The 20,396-nt window shown below is 59.8% G+C and overlaps 2 protein-coding genes across 4 annotated transcripts in view; one reads left to right on the top strand and one right to left on the bottom strand.

Moving 5' to 3' along the window:
- Nucleotides 1–2,834: 2,834 nt before the first annotated feature.
- Brd3os (BRD3 opposite strand) lies at nt 2,835–4,683 on the top strand. Its single transcript, XM_042680935.1, has one exon. It carries the CDS (start codon nt 3,645–3,647, stop codon nt 3,897–3,899), a length of 255 nt encoding a protein of 84 aa, XP_042536869.1. The 5' UTR covers nt 2,835–3,644; the 3' UTR covers nt 3,900–4,683.
- A 3,709-nt stretch (nt 4,684–8,392) lies between these two features.
- Brd3 (bromodomain containing 3) overlaps nt 8,393–20,396 on the bottom strand; it is a 28,394-nt gene continuing 16,390 nt past the window's right edge. For all 3 annotated transcript variants that reach the window (XM_042680931.1, XM_042680929.1, XM_042680930.1), the window contains exons 6-12: nt 19,436–19,807; nt 15,843–15,971; nt 13,703–13,894; nt 11,839–12,068; nt 10,704–10,996; nt 9,754–9,879; nt 8,393–9,097 (exon numbers count right to left, since the gene is read on the bottom strand). In XM_042680931.1, the coding sequence (XP_042536865.1) occupies nt 8,982–9,097; nt 9,754–9,879; nt 10,704–10,996; nt 11,839–12,068; nt 13,703–13,894; nt 15,843–15,971; nt 19,436–19,807 (1,458 nt within the window). In that variant the 3' untranslated portion in view covers nt 8,393–8,981. The remainder of the gene's footprint in view (nt 9,098–9,753; nt 9,880–10,703; nt 10,997–11,838; nt 12,069–13,702; nt 13,895–15,842; nt 15,972–19,435; nt 19,808–20,396) is intronic.

Below are 20,396 nucleotides of genomic sequence, written 5' to 3'. Positions count from 1 at the left end.
CTTAGATCTCAGCCTCCTGAGGAGTTAGGTCTATGGGCATGAGCCACCAATTCTTAACTCAATTGCTTTCTTTTTCCCTCCCTTCCTTCCTTCCTTCCTTCCTTCCTTCCTTTCTTTTTTGGTCTGTCATGGAGCCTGAATTGGCCTGGACACTGTCCCTCAGCTCTTCAGCTCAAGGTGAGTGCTCTACCACTTGAGCCACAGCACGACTTCCTGTTTTCTGAGTAGTTTATTGGAGATAAGACTCTCATGGCCAGGCACCGGTGGCTCATGCAAGTCATCCTAGCTACTCAGGAGGCTGAGATCTGAGGATCTGAGACGCTTTTTTTTTTTTTTTTGTCGGTCTTGGGCTTGAACTCTGGGCCTGGGTGCTGTCCCTCAGCTCTTCAGCTCAAGGTGAGCGCTCTACCACTTGAGCCACAGCGCCACTTCCAGTTTTCTAGTAGTTTATTGGAGATAAGAGTCTCACGGACTTTCCTGCCCCAGCTGGCTTTGAACCGTGATCCTCAGATCTCAGCCTCCTGAGTAGCTAGGATGACAGGCGTGAGCCACCGGCACCTGGCTAATTTCTTTCTTTTTAAGGCAGAATAATCTGTGTGTGTGTGTGTGTGTGTGTGTGTGTGTGTGAGCACACTTACTCCATTCCGCACCCACTCACGCACTGACAGATGATTCCATTGCGTTTGCTTCTGAGCATTCTGACTAGCACCGTGATGGACACGCCGACTTTGAGGTAGTGCTAGTCTGCACCTCCCGCCGACGGGGCGGGTGCCGAGGGGCGGCTCTGAGGTCGCGGGGAGGTGGGTGCGGGAAGCGGGAGGCGCGTCCCGTTCCGGCCGCTCGGACGAGCCGCCGACCAGCGGGCGCCGCCTCCCGTTCTTAGGGGAGAGGGGGCAACTGCAAGCGGCTCGGCCCGAGAAAAGGCGCCTGCAGCCCGGTGACCGCCAGGGACGGCCCGGGGTAGGGCCCGGGGGCCTCGGGCCCCGGCTCCGCCCCCTCCCGGCTCCGCCCCCTCCCGGCTCCTCCTCCTCGGTTCCTTCTCCCGTCTCCGCTTCTCCTCCCTTGGCTCCTCCTCCTCCTCTCTGCTCCTCCTCCTCCTCTCCGGCTCCTCCTCCTCCTCTCAGCTCCTCCTCCTCCCTTGGCTCCTCCTCCTCCTCTCCCGCTCCTCCTCCTCTTCTCTGGCGCCTCTTCCTCTCCTGCTCCTCCTCCTCCTTCTCTCAGCTCCTCCTCCTCCTCTCAGCTCCTCCTCCTCCTCTCAGCTCCTCCTCCTCCTCTCCCGCTCCTCCTCCTCTTCTCTGGCGCCTCTTCCTCTCCTGCTCCTCCTCCTCCTTCTCTCAGCTCCTCCTCCTCCTCTCAGCTCCTCCTCCTCCTCTCAGCTCCTCCTCCTCCTCTCAGCTCCTCCTCCTCTTCTCTGGCTCCTCTTCCTCTCCTGCTCCTCCTCCTCCTTCTCTCAGCTCCTCCTCCTCCCTTGGCTCCTCCTCCTCCTCTCAGCTCCTCCTCCTCCTCTCCCGCTCCTCCTCCTCTTCTCTGGCTCCTCTTCCTCTCCTGCTCCTCCTCCTCCTTCTCTCAGCTCCTCCTCCTCCTCTCAGCTCCTCCTCCTCCTCTCAGCTCCTCCTCCTCATCTCCCGCTCCTCCTCCTCTTCTCTGGCGCCTCTTCCTCTCCTGCTCCTCCTCCTCCTTCTCTCAGCTCCTCCTCCTCCTCTCAGCTCCTCCTCCTCCTCTCAGCTCCTCCTCCTCCTCTCCCGCTCCTCCTCCTCTTCTCTGGCGCCTCTTCCTCTCCTGCTCCTCCTCCTCCTCCTCTCAGCTCCTCCTCCTCCTCTCAGCTCCTCCTCCTCCTCTCAGCTCCTCCTCCTCCTCTCAGCTCCTCCTCCTCCTCTCAGCTCCTCCTCCTCTTCTCTGGCTCCTCTTCCTCTCCTGCTCCTCCTCCTCCTTCTCTCAGCTCCTCCTCCTCCTCTCAGCTCCTCCTCCTCCTCTCAGCTCCTCCTCCTCCTCTCAGCTCCTCCTCCTCCCGACTCCTCTCCAGATCCTTCGCCCCGTTCCAACCCCGCCCCTCGTCCTCCCGGCCTCCTCTACCCGCTCCTCCGGAGTCAGTCCGGCCCCGCCCCTCAGGAGATCGACGATTCCAGTTACTCGGGCTCCGCTTGCCACGCCTGCGGCGCTGCCATGGAGACCAGGCCCCGCGGCCTCTGCGCCCCGCTGGCCCAGGCGCAACGCGCAGCCCAGGGCGGCCCCGAGGTCGTCGCGCGGTGAGCGGGGCGCGGGGCGGCCGCGCGGGAGGCGGGCGCGGGGCGCGGGGCGGCGCGGGGGCCGCGCGGGAGGCGGGCGCGGGGCGCGGGGCGGCGAGGGGGCCGCGCGGGAGGCGGGCGCGGGGCGCGGGGCGGCGCGGGGGCCGCGCGGGAGGCGGGCGCGGGGCGCGGGGCGGCGAGGGGGCCGCGCGGGAGGCGGGCGCGGGGCGCGGGGCGGCGAGGGGGCCGCGCGGGAGGCGGGGCGCGGGAGGCGGGCGCGGGAGGCGGGCGCGGGAGGCGGGCGCGGGAGGCGGGCGCGGGAGGCGGGCGCGGGAGGCGGGCGCGGGAGGCGGGCGCGGGGCGGCGAGGGGGCCGCGCGGGAGGCGGGCGCGGGGCGGCGAGGGGGCCGCGCGGGAGGCGGGCGCGGGGCGCGGGGCGGCGAGGGCGCCGCGCACCGGCCACTGCACGCGGGTGGAGGCGCCGGCCGGAGGCCCGCGGCGGGGCCGGGCCGCGCCCGCTTTCAGCTGACGTCATTTTCGTCGCTCTTGGGCCCAGCGGTGTCTGATGCTGGAGCCGGGAGGCGCTGCGGGGTGAGTACCGGGCGTGGGGAGTGCGGGGCGCTGAGGGCGAGGACCCGGCACTGCGGCCCAGGCCCGCGGCGCGCCTGCGCCCCCCGGGGTGAGCTTTACCCTCCCAGCCGCCCTGCCTCTTGCTTTACATGCGGAGATTTGGGTCCCCCAAGTCCCCAGCACCCTCAGTCGATGGCTGGAAACCTGGGATCGTGTGCACACCTAACTGAGCCAAGCCGAGGCTGCGGTACCCCGGAGAGCCTCTGACCCAAAGCGAGGTGCCCCTGCTGCCAGCCACCTGACTGCGGCTCTCTCCCCGCAGCCCAGTCCAGAAGCCTGGCCAGGAGGAAACTGACCAGGGCTGGCCCAGATCCTCCATGTGTGTGGGGGCCTTGTCCCAAAGCAGCTGCTGTCCTGAGTGGACAGGTCAGCGCCAGGCTGCACACGGCTTCCTTCTGCTTCTGTCTGGACGCTGGGGACTCTCTTCAAGCTCGGAGAACCTGGCTGTCAATCACTGGACGCCTGACAGGCCTCCCAGCAGCTGCAGGAGGGAGGCCCTGTCACCACCACAGAGCCATGCCTTCCCAGGCTGCGGTCACAGCCCCACAGTGACTGGCTGGCGGGCTGAATAGCTCTGCAGGGGCTTCGGGAAGCTCCTAAGCATGTTTCCATGTGGTCTGCCCCGCAGCCCTCCCGAGGACGCTGTCTGCATATGGTCTGTGGTCCCTTGTCCTCACTTCTGTCATTAAGTTCCGCAGGACGCCTTGCTGGAAAAATTGTCAATCATCAGTTAACATAGTCCAAGACAGCTGGAGACAGTAACGGGGTGTGCAGGAAACCAGGTGGGGGGATGAGTGGCCGAGTCCCACTGGCAGAGAAGGCCCTGTCGGAAGGCTTCGCCCGCCTGCGGTACAGGGACGCCTCCCTGCTCATCTGGCAACAGCAGCAGCGGATGCTGGAATCGGTGCCTCCGGGGACGTACCTGAGCAGGAGCCGCAGCATGTGGTACTCGCAGTACGGAAACGAGGCCATCTTAGTCCGAGACAGAAACAAGCTTGAGGTTTCCAGGGACACGGGCCAGTCCAAGTTTTGCACAGTTATGTAATTCCAGCGTGGAAACCTGTGCCAGCACCAAGCCCGAGTTCCCTCCGTTCAGCTTTCTGGCTTCTGCTCCCTGCTGGAGATCCAGAGCGAGGACTGGAGATGGAGGCGTCCCAGAGGCCTCTTGGGTCCTTCAACACCACACTAGCACAGTTGGCTCGCAGACTCCAGCTGGGGGTCCCTCTCTAGCCGTCACCCACGCACTGCCCTCCTCCAGGTGCTGCCTGGCAGTGCCCGGGCCTAGCACAGCCCCCCAGCTCCACTCATGCTTCCCAGCAAGAGCGCCCTGCCCTACAGGAACCACCTTCCCAAGATGTTGCAGGGCGCTTCTGGTGAAGTCCTGCCTGGTTAAGAATAGGTTGGATGTCCTTCACGTGTGACCTCAGATCCAGACGTGCAGGGCTGTGGGGGTGAGAGAGGGGCATCTCAGCAGGTGCTCTGCCCAACCTGTGTTCCTCCCATTACCTGTGCAGCCTGTACATATGCACTGCATTCCACACCAGCCTCAAACACTGGGCTTACAAGCAAATGCTCTGTAAATGCCTTAGGGAAGCCCCTAGCTTTTAAGCTCCACGTGAGTTGCCCACAGTGATTGCAAAGTTCATCATCAGGTGTCTGAGAAGGAAGGGTCTCCAGTGGAAGGCAGAGCACACTAGCACCTCACTGAGGCTGTAGCTACCCTCCACCCCCACCCCAGCCGCCCTGTATTGTGGCCTATTTTCGTCAGCCTCTGCTGTACTTAGGACCATGTGGACACACAGACGTCAACACAAACCTTCCTTTTCTAAATAAACATCCTTTAGGAGTCTTCCTTTTGTTTGCTGTCTTTATACACATCTTACCTGGCTTTTTTTTTTTTCTTCCTTTTTGTCGGTTGTGGGGCTTGAACACAGGGCCTGGGCACTGTCCCTCAGCTCTTCAGCTCAAGGTGAGTGCTCTACCACTTGAGCCACAGCACCACTTCCTGTTCTCTGGTGGTTTAATGGAGATTAGAGTCTCACAGACTTTCCTACCTGGGTTGGCTTTGAACCATGATCCTCAGGTCTCAGCCTCCTGAGTGGCTAAGATTACAGACATGAGCTACCAGCACCTGTTTGTTTTTTTTTAAATAACTGTAATTCTAATGATTACTAAAGAGTCCCAACACAGAACTAAGCAAAAAAAAAAAAAACTAAGCAAAAGCAAAGTGCTCTCTCCCTTAAGCCAGTCTCTGTCAGGTGTTGCTAGTATGCATAAAAACCATGTGGCTATGTGTGGCTGGTGGCTCACCCCATGATCCTAGCTACTCAGGAGGCTGAGATCTGAGGATCAAGGTTTCAAGCTAGTCTTACTTCCATGTAACTATCAAAAGGCTGGAATGTATGGCTCAAATTTTAGAGTACCAGCTTTGTCTTGTGAGTATAAGGCCCTGAGTTCAAGGCCAGCACTGGCACAAAACAAAAACTCCACGTGTGATTGCAAGGATGTGACCTGTGCATCATTCTCAGCAACACAAAGTATTACCCTTTGTATTAGACCTCTGGCGCCAGCCCCACCTAATAGAAACAGTCCAGCTTTCAGCCACACACACAGCCATCTTGACCACATCTGCTCACTGCATGTGTAAATTCTCCAGCAGACATGCTAGCAGTGGATCTACTGGATCATGCTGCATTGCCCAAATGCTGGGTCCAGCCCTTGTGACCTGGGGGACCTAAGCTAGTGCCAAGTGCAATGCCTGCCTGCAGTGACTGGCCTTGCCCGGGGCCTGGCATCACTGGGGGATTGCCCCAAAGCCACTAAGTAGTTTGTATCAGCATCTTTTCAGTGTGTCCTGCTTAGCATGCAGTGAGCTGCGGCCATCCGCAGTGCCTGTGCACCACGGCTCAGACCCCCGAGACTGCAGGTACAGCACTGCCACAGGCGTGGGGCCCGGGTGACAAGTCACACTGGTGAGTGCTCACTTAGCTGGTCTCATGGAAATGGGTGGCAAACTGGCCAGTCCATCACTTAGAGGACACTAAGCTGCTTAGGGGGCAGGAAGAGGCCATCTGGCCGAGGTGAACGGGTGTCCCGTGGGGGATGGTCAGGGTGGACAGGGTCAGAGTTAACAGGAGTGACAAGCTTTCACCTGACCTAGTCCGGGTGATGGACATGCCCTTAGGCTTGGGCGAGGCCTGGCGGGAACCTGCTCCACAGCCCAGGACCGCAGCCATGGCCTCAGGTCCTTCTTCACTGAGCAATGGTTGCTTCTGGGGCCCGCTCATGGCTCGGTGAACCTCAGCAGCATGACGCCGCCATGCTGTGGTTTCCATGTGGGCCGAATGGACGCCTGTCACAGAAATCACCTGTACAGACTGCAGTATGGCTGGGAGGAGAGGGGACCATGCTGGGGGCACAGCAGAGCACGGGGTTGGCCCCGCAGAGGCCTCGGGCCACGGCCCAGCTCTGGGTACCACAGGCGGCCAGGACGCATGCAGACACAGCGTCGTGGGACGCTAGGACAGCACACATGACCTTTTTCTTTTTCCTTTTTATTATGAAAACAAAACAAATACCCCAGGAGAAGGGTCCATGATTACCAGAAACATCAAAGAGTACTTTCTACCGTTTTTACTCTGTGGTGTTGAGGCTGGCATTGCAAAAAACAAGCTAAAACTACTTACATTGGACTCATTTTCAGTAACTGACATTTACAGGAATCTACTAGAAACGGCACTAAAAAGCTTAAGAAAAGGTACGGTCAACTTGCATGCATGTCATACAGAAAAGTAACATTTTAAATATAAAAACAAAAATCTTCCTGGAAGTGTTAGGCCGGCCGGCATTCGGAACAGCGATGTGGCTATTTTTTTCCCAGATGAGTGCAAACGGGGTGACGGCTGCAGAAGAAGGCAAACCAAGATGGACAAACGGAACACGCTGAAGAGAGGTCTCGGGACCCACTGACTCTGAAGCCGCCCTGGGCCCCCAGGGCACCGAGTGGTCACACCTGACCCTGCCCTCCCCCTGGCTTAGGGAAGCCTGTGCAGAGCCGCCCCGTGCGTGCCCGGCAGCCTTTCCCATCAGGGGACGCACACAGCGGTTCCCCGCAGCCACGTGGGACCCCAGAGGCTGAAGGGCCACTGGCCCTCAACACAGAGGGGAAACAGCCTAAAGTCTGGACAGAAAGCCTTAAAAGGTTACAGCACCAATGAATGACAGCAGGAACCCCAGACCCTTCCCCGCCCCCCCCCCCCGCTCGCGCAGGGCCCCTGGGCTGCCTGGCAGCCCGGCACGAGGGCGGGGCCGGCACCTGTGACACACACGGCGCCGCGGGCCTGCTGGCGTGGTGAAGACCGCTCAGGCTCCACCGGCAGTTCCTAAGGTCACAGTTCAAACGTTCTATTCAAGATCTGCTTAGAAAATACCTTTGAAAAACAAGGGTAATTTAAAAAAATGGAACTTTAAAAAATCCATGTCTTATTTTTTATTATAAACAAAACTGACTTAAAAGTTTACCCAACTGGCTGAGCACGACCGGTGTCAGGCCGCCAGCGGTGGGCGCGCGCCGCGGCCTGCCGTCTCCTCTCGTCTGCATCCGCTCGGCTGCGTCTGAAGTGCTGCTGGTGTGGCTGGAGCCCGTGTCAGGGCTGTCGCAACACTGTCCCGGGCCGGGAGCTGTCCACGGGCCCGTCTCCCGCTGGCGGGAACCGCAGCGGGCCAGATACCTGGACGGACACGCGTCCCACGTACACACCCAGCGGCCCTCACGGAAGCACACCCGCCCTGCCGCCTCTGGCTCACTGAAGATTCCTGAGCCACCCAGCCGCCTCCGCCCCGGCAAGCGCAGGCGCACAGAGACAGCCCGCCCAGCTTGAGGCTGGCCTTGTGCTCCCGGCCGAAAGCTACCGTGCCCTGAGCGTGGCAGACAGACCCTGCACTCCAAAGCCTCAGCTTCTCAACAAAACCAAAACCCAACAGAAGCTTCGGTTAAACTCTGTATATTATTACTTTTTACAATAGAAAGTTAAAAATCAAGACTTCGGTTTAACTATACATCGTTTCCTCTCCGATTACAAAGCTTACGTGATAGAACTGGGATTCCCTAAAGCCATTTCCAACAGTCCAAGGAGACCGCAAGTGGATACAGAAGAACTGAACAGACGACGTAAGACATCAGAACGTGCTGCAGCTGGAAGGAGTCTGCACTCCTAAATCTCCCAGTTTTATACACCCCCCAAAAAACACAAAAACCAAAGAAACCAAAATAGGCCAACCAACCCAGAGAGCCGCCGCCGCAGCCCAGGCTCCCTTCCAGCCCCACACGCCGCCCCCCCTTCTCTTAATGCACTTCTTCATGGTTTTGTCTTTTTTTAAAAAAATGACCAATGGTGTTAATAAATAAAGTATTTATATATACATGACTGGGAAGCGGCGCGGCGCGCGGCCGCACAGCGCGCAGGGTGAGGACACCGGGCTTGCGTAGAAAATGGTTGAACTTACAAAAAAAGTCTCCTTTTTTTTTTTTTAAATCGTTTTTCTTTTTCTTAAGTTGAGGTAAAAGTTTCAGTGTTTGGAAATCTGCACGCTGTGCACGCAGCTGCTCGTCTCTTCTCAGGAGGGCCGCCGAAAACCGGCACCCTGCCTCCCTCCCCACGGTGCCCACCCCCACAGCGTAGCACGGCGGTCTGGAGCCCCTCAACCCTCTGCTGAGAGGGCCGAGGGGGGCTCGGGTGCCCGGCATCCGTCCTCAGCCCCCCGGAGAGAGGTGGCCGCATCAGGCAAAGGGCCAGATGGCAAAGACAGCGCAGCGCCTCCTGGTGAGCGCTCACACACCGCCCCACTGCAGAGAGCCTTGAAAAATTTCCAAGTAACAGACCCGGCGGGGCAGAGAAGAGGGGTTCTGCAAGGTCCCAGGTGGTGGGGCTCCTGTCTCCGAGCGACTCCCCGCAGGGCGCCCCTTCTCAGGTCTGACCTACGCATGCGCAGGAGGCTCTCTGCCCACTGAAGCACAGCTGGAAGAGATCTAACACTGACACTGAGCAAAAGGAAACCTGCACACCATGGAACAAGAGTAGTATATTAACCACAGAAGAGGACGCTGCGAGCTTGGCCGAGTCCAAGTTCACTCAGAGTCACTGCTGTCAGAGCTGGACCCGCTGGAGCTGCTGCTGGCCGACTCCGAGGAGCTGCTGCTGCTGAGCCTCGACGGCCCCCCCGAGGGCGCCGAGCCCGATTTCTCTGCGGGACACAGGGAGGAAGGAAGGGGTCCTCACTGCCCACTCTCCAGGGCACCGTGTCACATTAGCTGCATGCCACCCTCCTGTGCCAGGGTCCACCCGCTTCTCCACCCGAGGGGGTTAGAAACACGCAGGGATGAGCCAACATGGCTGGGGAGGCCACACTAACAATGCCTGCCAATCTCAACGGAGGCGGGCCCCGGGAGGTGGCCTGCAAAATGGTGCTCACAGCGGCCGCAGACACCACGCTGGCCCTCCTGGAGCCCACACTGCCCCCGAGGCCCTCGGCACATGGCCTATGGTGCTAGCAGGCACCCGGTCCTGTGGGACCCTCATGCTGACCATCCTGTACACCCTGCTGCCCGCTGGGTCTCCACCGCCTGCTCCTAAGATAGCCAGGGAAAAAGCAAGCTGCCTTCCTTACACCGAGGCCCCGTGCAACTCAGACCTCTGGCTTTCACCCACAACCACCAGGGCATAGCGGGGGCACCATCCATCTCCAGTAAGGAAATGGAGGCTCCTCTCAGGACAGCTTGATGGGTGGCAGACTGGCCCGAGTGGGCCGGTGGGTGCCCCGAGCCTCCCAACCGCTGCCCTCTATGGTGGCCAGCACGGAGGTGGCTGTGGGTGGCGGCCATAGGCAGGCTCGCGACGAACCTTTCTTGGCCGGCTTCTTGCTGTTCAGCTGCCCGCTGACGTCCTGCAGCCGCTTCTCCAGCTCCTTCTTCTTTTCCTGAGCTAGCTCCTCCTTTGATTTGGCTGCCTGCTTCTTCCCGCTGGTGGCTAAGGAGGGACAGATGAGCACTGAGACGCTCCTGGAGCCAGGGCCACCAGGCGGCCGTGGGCAGCCCTAGGCACCGGTGCATACCCCAGCTCCTGCCCTCCAGCTGGTGCAGCCACAGATGGCCTGGAACCACCACTGCCACATCTACTGAGCCCCGGCCACGTGCAGCCTCATCTTTAGCCTTGGCAAGAATTGGGGGGGGGGGGGGGGACACACTGGAGGAAGCCCCACCCACCAGCAGGTACACAGAGACCACAGACATGGAATCCACGGTCCGGCCGCCCACCCACGGAAAGGAGGCCACCTGTTCCAGAGAGAACCCGGCACACATGAGCATCGCACGGGCCCACGTGAGGCTCGCCAGCCCTAGTAGCGGGGGCTGGAAGGGGCTGCTCGGGCTCTGTCCTTCCCTCCTAGACTCTAGCACCTGAGGGATGACAAACAGGGCACCTGACTTGCTGAGTCAGGGTTCCGTCCTAGAAAGTTCTGGACACTGGACCCTGGCCAAAGGGGGCTCTCCTCTTTCCTGTGCTCCGGACAAAGGACCGAGAACCCTAACTGAGCCTCAGGAAGCCGTGCAGGTAGATGTGGTCCCAGGCCCACTCAGGGCCTGCCTTCCCCAGGCAGGACCCACCCAAGAGCGCTCTACAGCCCCCCTCCGGTGGGTGAGGTGAGGCGGGGCATGCTCAGTCACACATCCCGCCCGAGCTGAGCACGGGTGTCTCCGGGCTGCGGGGGGGGGGGGGGGGGGGGGGGGGGGGGGGGACGGGGACGGACGGGGACGATAGGCCACAGTGGCACTGTCCCGTCCCAGACAACTTACAGAACGGCTTCCTCTGCTTTTTCTGTAAACAAGACTTGACGTATCTCTCCAGCTCTCGCAGCGTGGTGGGCTTCAGGGTCTCGAAGTCGATCTCGATCTCATCAGGGTTGGAGTCCCTGAGCGAGGGCTCCCGGGACTGGATGATGTGCACCACGCGGCCCAGCTTCTCCCCCGGCAGCCGGTTGATGTCCAAGCTCAGCTGGCGCTTCTCGTCATAGCTCATGGGCAGGCCTTCCTCCTCCTCCTCCGAATCGTAGGACGCAGACGCCTGCTTGCCGCCTTTCTTCAGCTGTCTGAGGCCCGAGAGAGTAACAGCGTCAAGCCCCTGCGTCCCCACCCTGTAATACCCACCTGGCCGCCTGGCTGCCCTTCTTCGGGCCCAGGCTCTCCTCCAGGTGGCCCGAGGTGGCAGGGCCAGCTTCCAAGTATGCCTGCGAGGGACAGGAAGACCCCGCTTCATAGCCAGACCTCTGCCTGGACAGGAAGATCCCCTACACAATCACAACCTCTGCTTGGACAGGAAGACCCCGCCCCACTCTCAGAACCTCCGCCTCCCCAGGAAGACCCCGCCTCACAATCAGAACCTCCGCCTCCCCAGGAAGACCCCGCCTCACAATCAGAACCTCTGCCTCCACCCTGGCCAGACTGACCACTTCCCTCTCTGAGGAAGGGGTGCAGTGACTCCCCGAGGCCCACCGGCCTCTGCGGGCTCCACTTGCCTTTTTCAGGGGTGCCAATCTGTCCTGATTTTAAAAAGGACATCTGCGGGCCCCAAGACTTCACACCCAGCCCCAGCCCCAGCCTCTGCCCACCGCAGTCGCGTGCTCCGAGAGGCAGAGAGAGGACCCATCTCTCCCTGCTGGCCCTGCTCTGCCACTCCTGGCTCCTCGGGGCAGGACACAGCCACCGCACGAGCTAAGTTAGGTAGGCCCGATATGCAGGCTTGGGGGCCTGGGTCGGGAAAGGTCTCAAGCATGGAGGCGGAACAGTGCAAACCCCTTGATACCCAGTATGGAGGGCAGCCTGCGGGCAGGAAAGGAGCGGATGACTCCCCAGCCTGGCCGACTGCCCTGGTCTCCCCAGACCTCCCGCCCGGTGACCTGCCGCACTCGGGGCCCGGAGGGCGGGCGCCCACCTGCTGGCTGTGGTGGTGCTGTTGGCCTTCTTGACAGGAGCCTTCTTCTGCTGTGCCTGCTTGGCAGGGGGGGCTGCCTTGGCCTTCTTCTCCTCTTCAGACTTGGCCCTGTGCTTCTCCTTGTCCTTGTCCTTCTTCTTCTTCTCCTTCTCCTTCTTCTCTTTCTTCTTCTTTGGTTTGTTCACTGGGGCCTGAGACAGGGCAGCCAGCTGCTCATGCACGGCCTTCAGCTGGAGAAGAGCAAGGAGCTGAGTGGATCAGCAAGGCAGAGCTCGCTGCGGGCACGGCAATGCCGGTGAGGCTCTGCCCGGCTACACCGCAGCCCACAAAGAAGACTGGGCTCTTATTTCATCTTGGATAGTACTGGGGTTTGAACTCGGGGCCGTGAGCTTGTCAGACAGGTGCTCTACCACTTAAGCCATACGTCCAGCTCTGGGCTGGTCTCATTTGTGCCCAAGCTGGCTGGGCCAGAATCCTTCTACGTGTGCTTCTGTGGCACTGGGGTGACAGATGCATGCCACAGTATCCAGCCGTTGGTTGAGATGAAGTCTTGCAAACGTGTTTAATTTTTTGGAGGGTCCAGACTGGCCTCAAACTATAATCCTCCTAATCTCTGCCTCCCAAATAGCTGGGGTGACAGGCTTTTTGAAACAGGAGCTTACTTTATTCCCAAACTGGCCTGGACAGAAGTCTTCCTATCTGTGCGTCTCTTTGTCACCAAGGGAGAAGCGCAGACCACTACATCTAGCCACTGGTTGAGTCTTGAAAACAACTGTTTTGCCAGTTCAGGATGGCTGTTAATCATGACCACCCGATCCCTACCTCTCAACTATCTAGGATTACAGGTCTGAGCTGCCATGCCTGGCTGCCAAAAGATAATGTATTATACAGCAAGACTAAGATGTAGAGAGCTGGATTTAACTTGGTCGCACAGGGCTTGCCTAGCAAATACAACATCCTGAGTTTGATCCTTGGTACTCAACCTCTCCCCCCGAGGCCCATCCCCCTCCCCCACCCCCCAAAGGCAGTTAAAGACTACAGAGTGGAGTGGCTCAGTGCTGGTTGTCATTCTCCCAGAGCCTGGCCACAGCTGGCAGGGTGCTAGGCATTTTACAGAAGGCTCTGGGAATGCTGGCTCACCAGGACAAGTGGTGGTGCTGAGCAGCTACGTCCAACCCCCGGCGGGCAGGGGAGGGACCACACCTGCTACGTCCAACCCCCGGCGGGCAGGGGAGGGACCACACCTGCTACGCCCAACCCCCGGCGGGCAGGGGAGGGACCACACCTGCTACGTCCAACCCCCGGCGGGCAGGGGAGGGACCACACCTGCTACGCCCAACCCCCGGCGGGCAGGGGAGGGACCACACCTGCTACGTCCAACCCCCGGCGGGCAGGGGAGGGACCACACCTGCTACGCCCAACCCCCGGCGGGCAGGGGAGGGACCACACCTGCTGTCTCCCCGGCCAGCCAGTGTGCAGCCCATCATCCCTCACCAGCGCCCCTCCCCAAGTCCCCTTCCCGCCCCGGCTCCCGTGGAGCCACCCACCACCCACACGGTTCTCCGGCCTCCGCAGCTTGGCTCCCACGCTTGTCTGCTCTGCCACAACTCTCAAGACAGTGTGCATCGAGGCCTGGCTGCCAGACACTGGGGAAGCAATGTGCACACTCGGGCTGGGCACCAAGGGCGGCTCATGGAGCCTGCATGTGCCTTCCTGTCCTTTTCTAGAGCAGGGCACGCAGGCAGCCATGTCTGGGCATACGGGAGGGCCCCTCCCACGGCAGCACCACGAAGGATGTCTGAGACAGCCACAGCAGGGCAGCCTCGCGGGCGCCGGGCCTGGCAGGAGCCAGACAGTGCCTCACCTGCTCTTGCAGCTCTGCCAACCGTGTGGCCCGCTCCTCCTCGGAATCCGAGCTGCCTGAGTCGGAAGAGCTCTCCTCGCTGCTGCGGCTGCTCTCCGTGCCCTTGCTCACCATGGGAGCCGTGGGCAGGGGCAGGGCAGGCGTCTCCACTGGTTCATCAGGCATCTTGGCAAACCTCATCTCAAACACATCCTGGGGAGGAACAGGGGCTGCCTGAGCACCTGGACGCCCACAGGGCAGCCGTGTGCACCTGGCTCACGAGGTCGAGCTCTGCAGGAGCCCCCCCGTAACGGCCCCTGTGAGGGACAAGCCCGGCTTTCCCCAGGCAGCTCCCGAGTGCCATCTGGGAAGGGGGCCGGCCAGCCACTGTACCGCAATCCCACGCAGCCCTGGCAGCCTCCAGGACCAGGCTGCCCCCTGTGGACAAGTCCTGTACTCTAGTGGAAGCAGCAGGAAGACAGCCACCTGACCCCTTCCCCGCTTCGGTGCAGAGCAGGTTAACTCCAACACTTTGTCCTGCAGAGACAGCCTTGGAAAGCCCCTCACTGGCCCCTGTAGGACCTAGGCCCTCAAAATTCTCTCGGTGGAGGTTTCCCCTCCGCGAAGCAGACAGGGGAAAATGAGGGGCTGCTGCCTTGGCCTGGCTCATCCACTCTTCTTGGGGCAGAGATGTGTGCAGAGGTACGCTGTGCCCTGAGCTAAGAAGTCAGCGCGCAGCCCAGAAGGCCTTCTGAGCAGGGTGCTATGGTGTTGGGCCTTCCTCCCCTCACCCCCCCCTCGCCAAAGCGTCCGGAGCAAAGACCCATCGGCATCTCACACGGGGCAGAACCAGGGCCTCTTAGCAAAGACCCATCGGCATCTCACACGGGGCAGAACCAGGGCCTCTTGCTATCTGTGAGCTGACTTGGCTACACTGCTGGTTACACTGTTAGGTTCCAAGCACTGTGAGCCAGGTCTCGGCCTGACACCGGGGTCCTGGGGCTCCACAACTACTTGGGTACATCACACCAGGATTCATCTGAGCAAGAAACTAAGAACAACTCCCAGACAGTTTCAGGTCCTGGAAAGGCTACCCATAATTTTTTTTTTTTTTTTTTGGTCCAGTCGTGGGGCCTGAACTCTGGGCCTGGGCGCTGTCCCTCAGCTCTTCAGCTCAAGACTAGTGCTCTACCACTTGAGCCACAGCGCCACTTCCAGCTTTTTTCTTTTTGCTTATGTGGTGCTGAGGAATCGAACCCAGGGCCTCATGCATGCGAGGCAAGCGGTCTACCACTGAGCCACTTTTCCAGCCCCCCATAATTTTCATTTTGGCTCCAAAATGAAAGCCTTTTGACATGGTTGGGTGCCAGAGGTTCAAAGCCAGCCCAGGCAGAGAAGTCCACAGATGCTTATCTCCAATTATCCACCAAAAAAACAGAAGTGGAGCTGTGGCTTACATGGTAGAGCACTAGCCTTGAACGAAAAAGCTGAGGGCCAGGGCCTAGGCCCTGAGTTCAGGCCCCAGCACTGGTGCGTGTGTATACCCTTGCACCCACAGAAAGCATTGATCTTTACCAAAGCACACAACTTGCACAATCAATACAAAAGGTCAGAATAGTTTCTGGTGTGGGACCCACACGGAAACAGGTGTGCAGTTCCCAGATGCTGGTAAGACCCACATGCATGTACAATACACACCTCAGTGCCAGGTCTGTGTGGCTGGCCACGAGGTGCCTGAGCTAATGAAGAACCCCCCGCACAATGTGTGTGCACGCGCTCGCCAGCCGGCCTTGCCTTGTCAGCAGAGAAGCTGGACCCGAAGTGGATCTAGTGTGGCCACACCAGTCCCTGCCATCCCGCCCAGGACACACAGCCCTGGGACAGGCCCACCTGTGGGGCCCAGGCAGGCAAGTACCATGGACTCCTGCCACCACTAAGGCCCTTGCCTGCTAGCCAGCCATCTTCCCACACCAGTCTGCAGCTCCCGGAGGCGAGGCCAGCCTGTTCACCATCACTTCTTGGAACCAGGCTCTGGGCCTGCCATGCTTTCGCCACACGCAGAGAAGATGGGTTGTGAGTGGTGTGCCCATCTTGTACCGGGGCCTGGACACCCACGGAGCCAGTCCCAGCTGCTAATCACAGCACGTCCAGCTCAGGTTACCTGGAGCTTCCTGGCCATGGCTACCACTTCATGGTCTGGAGGGTTGTACTTATAACAATTGGAGAACATTAACCGGATGTCAGCGGCAAAGCCCTGTGCATCTGGGTACTCGCGGCTGTCCATCTTTCTCTGTAACACACAAGCAAGAGGGCGTGAGCAGGCAGTACTCCCTGACACACCCACTGGAATGAACTTGGCACCCTCAGGATGCCCACCAGCCCACAGGTAGCAGACAGCCAGGACACCCTACTTTCCAACACCAAAGAAGTGCAAGCCAAGGGCAGAAGGGGCCGGCTCAACAGGAACCGTGGGGCTGGAGACGGCTCTTGGCTAGGATGAGATGCGCTAGTCCCTGCAGCCACCAGAGCCACTTTCTCGTGCGGAGTTTCCGGTTCCTCTTAGTGGGCCATCAGCAGGGGCTCCAGAAGGACCATGGCATGCTGGGTAACTGCTCCTACAGCTCCACTATCACCTCTTCCCTGGGAAGAGTCCAGTAGCTGTCAGCCAGCTTGCTTCTCACAGAAAGCCCTCACTGCGTTGTCTTGGCCCCCTTCAGTGGTGGAGGGCAGCAGGGGGCCCAGGCCCTGATCCACAGGCCCTGCAGTAAGGCCTCAGGCCGCCGAGACTAATGCTGGGCAGGCTGAGTCCAAGGTGGGGTCACATAGGCATACAGAATGGGGCTGGGTAGCTTGGGGTGAGGGGTGGACTGGGTCCTGGGGGCCAACAGGAGTAGGGCTTCCGGGGGCGCCTGGAGGTGGCAGTAATCAGGACAAATAATAAGCTGCTTCTAATGGAGCAAGAACCCTCAGCAGAGCCCAGTTGTCAAGGACATCAAGTTGTCAATACATGCAAGAGAGGTCTGCTGCAACTCTGTGGAACCCAGGGCCGGTGCCAGCGAGAGTGCCAATCCATAGGAGTCCAGCCACAGTAGAAGGACCCGAACACCCAGGCCGGCTGTCTAGCTCCTCTTCCTAACGGTAATGGCTGGCTGGCACATTACAGTCTGGAGGTTTCTTCATACTGGGGCTTTCGTTTTTGGCCTCGGTTGGCTTGATCTCTGGGCCTGGGTGCTGTCCCTGAGCTCTTTTGCTCAAGGCTGGTGTTCTACCATTTTGAGCCATAGTGCTACTTCTCATTTTCTGGCGGCTAATTGGAGTTGAATCTCACAGACTATCCTTCCCTGGCTGGCTTCAAATGGTGATCCTCAGATCTCGGCCTCCTGAATAGCTAGGATTACAGGCATAAGCCACCAGTGCCCAGCTTGGGGCCTTTTTATTTTGGTCCATCGTGGGGCTTGAACTCTGGGCCTGGGCACTGTCTCTGAACTCTTCAGCTCAAAGCAAGTGCTCTACCACTCAAGCCACAATGCTACTTCTAGCTTTCTGGTGGTTAATTTGGAACTGAGTGTCTCTTGGACTTTTCCTGGGCTGGCTTTGAACCGTGATCCTCAGATCTCAGCCTCCTGAGTAGCTATGATTACAGGCGTGAGCCACCGGCGCCTGGCTTTCCTGCTTTATATTTAAAAATCTCCAGGGGCTGGGAAGGTGGCTCAGTGGTAGAGCCCCAGCTAGGGGCTAATTCTTTTTTTTTTTTTTTTTGGGTCTGGTCGTGGGGCCTGAACTCTGGGCCTGGGCGCTGTCCCTCAGCTCTTCAGCTCAAGGCTAGCGCTCTACCACTTGAGCCACAGCGCCACTTCCGGCTTTTTTCTTTTTGCTTATGTGGTGCTGAGGAATCAAACCCAGGGCCTCAGGCTTGCAAGGCAAGTGCTCTACCACTGAGCCACCTTCCCAGCCCCTAGGGGCTAATTCTTATAGCCAATATCTACACGTGTCAGGGCAGAGACCTACCACCTGTTTTTTATTTATTTAGTTGGTTGTGATGCTTGAACTCAGGGCCTGGGCACTGTCCCTGAACTCTTTCACTCAAGCCTAGTGCTCCACAACTTTGAGCCACTTCCCGTTTTCTGGTGGTTCATTGGAGATCAGAATCTCACGGACATTCCTGCCTGGGCTGGCTCTAAACTGTAATCCTCTGCTTTCAGGCACCTGAGTAGCCAGGGTTACAGGCGTGAGCCACCGGCGCCTGGCTCTCCCGCTTTATATTTAAACATCTCCAGGGGCTGGGAAGGTGGCTCAGTGGTAGAGCGCTTGTCTTGCATGCATGAGGCCCTGGGTTCGATTCCTCAGCACCACATAAGCAAAAAGAAAAAAGCCAGAAGTGGCGCTGTGGCTCAAGTGGTAGAGTGCTAGCCTTGAGCTGAAGATCTGAGGAACAGCGCCCAGGCCCAGAGTTCAGGCCCCACGACCGGACCCCCCAAAAAAAAAATCTCCAGCACACCACCCACATCTGCCTTTACCTCACTGTCATGTTTCAGAAACTCAGGGCCCCTCATGGCCCTCCCTGCTGAGCCCTGTGCATAATCGGATGTGGTGGGGCTGGTCCGGCTTGACCATGAGCAAGTCCTGGAGCACCCTACTTCTCCCCATACCCTGAGGACACAAAAAGGCTGAAGAGAGCACGCCAAGGCTCGCGAGAGGGCTGCTCTCATGAAACCAGATTCTGACCGGATGGGCCTGACCTGAGCCCAAGGCCGGAGTTCCCGGCCACGCTTTGGAGCTCCAGGCCTGCACTGCAGTGGAGACGCACACACTAGGCCAGGCCAGCTACAGAAAGGCTTCTAGAAGTTTCTGGGCTCTCTCTTCCCAGGGTAGCCTTGCTGGATGCCCAGCTCCTCACTGTACCCAACTGAGCACTAGGCATGCCACCTGGGTGACCAGGCTGCTGGCACCCAATAGGCTTCCCATTCTGCCTCAGTGCTGCTGCCAGACACCTGCACTGCACAGGCCCAGACTGCACGGGTGAAAACCACCACGCGGTTCCCATGCAGGGCCGTCTTTCCAGGCCCAGAGGTGGCATGCGTGGACAAGTGCTGGCCACTCCTGCAGGCCAACTCAAGCCCCCTCCGGGAAAGCAGGGTGGCCCAGCCCGGGGCGGCCACTGCTTCCAGATGCTTCCTGCAGCAAAGCTGGACCCAGCCCGCTCTATTTAAGACTTGCCTGACACTGACCTGGCCGAACACAAACCTCTGAAGACCTGGTGTGGACACGGGGAGGTGTGGGTTCATGGTTCCACTGCTGTGCCTTCGTCTGCCCCGCTCCTTTCCGTCTGGTGGGATGTGGGCTCAGAGGCAGCCAGAAGCAGAGTCAGGCCCGCCCGTCCCTGCCTCTCACCTGCTCTTTGCTATGGGGCACCTTCTCCTGGGACTTGAGGGAAGCAGTGTGCAGCTCTGCACCTTGTAGCAGCCACAACAGTGGTCATGGCTAAGAACCCCCGGGCTGGTGATTCAAAAGGGGGGGCAAAACCACTGAATGAGGCCCGGCTGGGGTAAGCCAGGCCTAAGCTGCAGCCCCAGGGTGCCCAGGCAGGCCTTCCTGCCTGACCAGGCAGCTGCTGGGCTCTGGGCAGCAGGAGCAGAGTTCTGAGTTGGGCAGGCCCAGCTCTCAAGGTGGCCGCTCACGCAACACAGATCCAGCAGCAAGGCCACTCGGGGCCGTGGCGTCCACGGCTCAGAAGGGCTGCCGCCTGCCACGTACTTTGACGGTGCTGAGGTCCATGGGATGTTTGATGATGTCATGGTAGTCGTGCAGCTCCAGCGCCTCGGCGTCCACCGGCTTGTAGAAGGGCCAGGCGTAGGCCGCGTGCTTCTTGGACAGCATCTCCCTGAGGATGCTGTCACAGTGCCGCAGGTGCTCCGACAGCTTGCCCTTCTTGCCTGCGTGCTGGGGCACCTCCCCATCCTCCAGGTCCTTCTTTGGAGGCTTGATGGGGCGGCCCCCGCTCTCCCGTCGGACCACCACCTTGGCCTGCTTAGGCTCCGTCAGTGTCGGGGGGGACTCACTCCGGCTGGCGGTGATGGCCGACGTGGTGGGTGTGGTCGTGTCAGCTTTCCGCTTCACGCCCTTTTTCTGTGACAGCAAAGGAACCAGTGAATGCCAGAAATGAGGAGCGCATCTCACAGGAGCATCTGGCCGCGGCTGAGCTTCTGGAGGACACAGTGCCTGCCAGGGTCCAGCGAGGGAGCGAGCGACCACATGCACGGTCCTGCTTCAGGGAAGAGAACACCAGGCTCAGAGGAGCCGGGCCACCAGCCTAAGGTGGGGACTGAGGACAACCTCTCTCTCCCTCTACCCTGAGGGCCTGGATGTCCAAGTGGGCGCCCTGGGCACCGTGAGGCGCTGTGTGCACCCCCCCCCCGACACCTTGCAGGCACACCAGGCCAGGCAGGCCCTAGGGATGGACGAGATGGAGGACTCCCTGCATAAGAAGACCAGCAGCAAAGTGCCAGGGGAGGCCCTGAGCTGGCGCTTCGATGATGGACACAAGTCGAGCAGGACGAGGATGGAAGGAAGGAGGGAAGAAGGAAGGAAGAAAGGAAGGAAGGAAGGAAGGAAGGAAGGAAGGAAGGAAGGAAGGAAGGAAGGAAGGAAGGAAGGAGGAGCATTCCGGGCTAGACGGGTAGGGGCAGCCTGACCAGAGCCGTGAAGCAGCCACCGT

This window comes from Dipodomys spectabilis, unplaced genomic scaffold, assembly GCF_019054845.1.
Source record: "Dipodomys spectabilis isolate Male_0828 unplaced genomic scaffold, ASM1905484v1 ptg000067l, whole genome shotgun sequence".
NCBI lineage: Eukaryota > Metazoa > Chordata > Mammalia > Rodentia > Heteromyidae > Dipodomys > Dipodomys spectabilis.
This window is presented reverse-complemented; position numbering and strand designations above follow the sequence as displayed.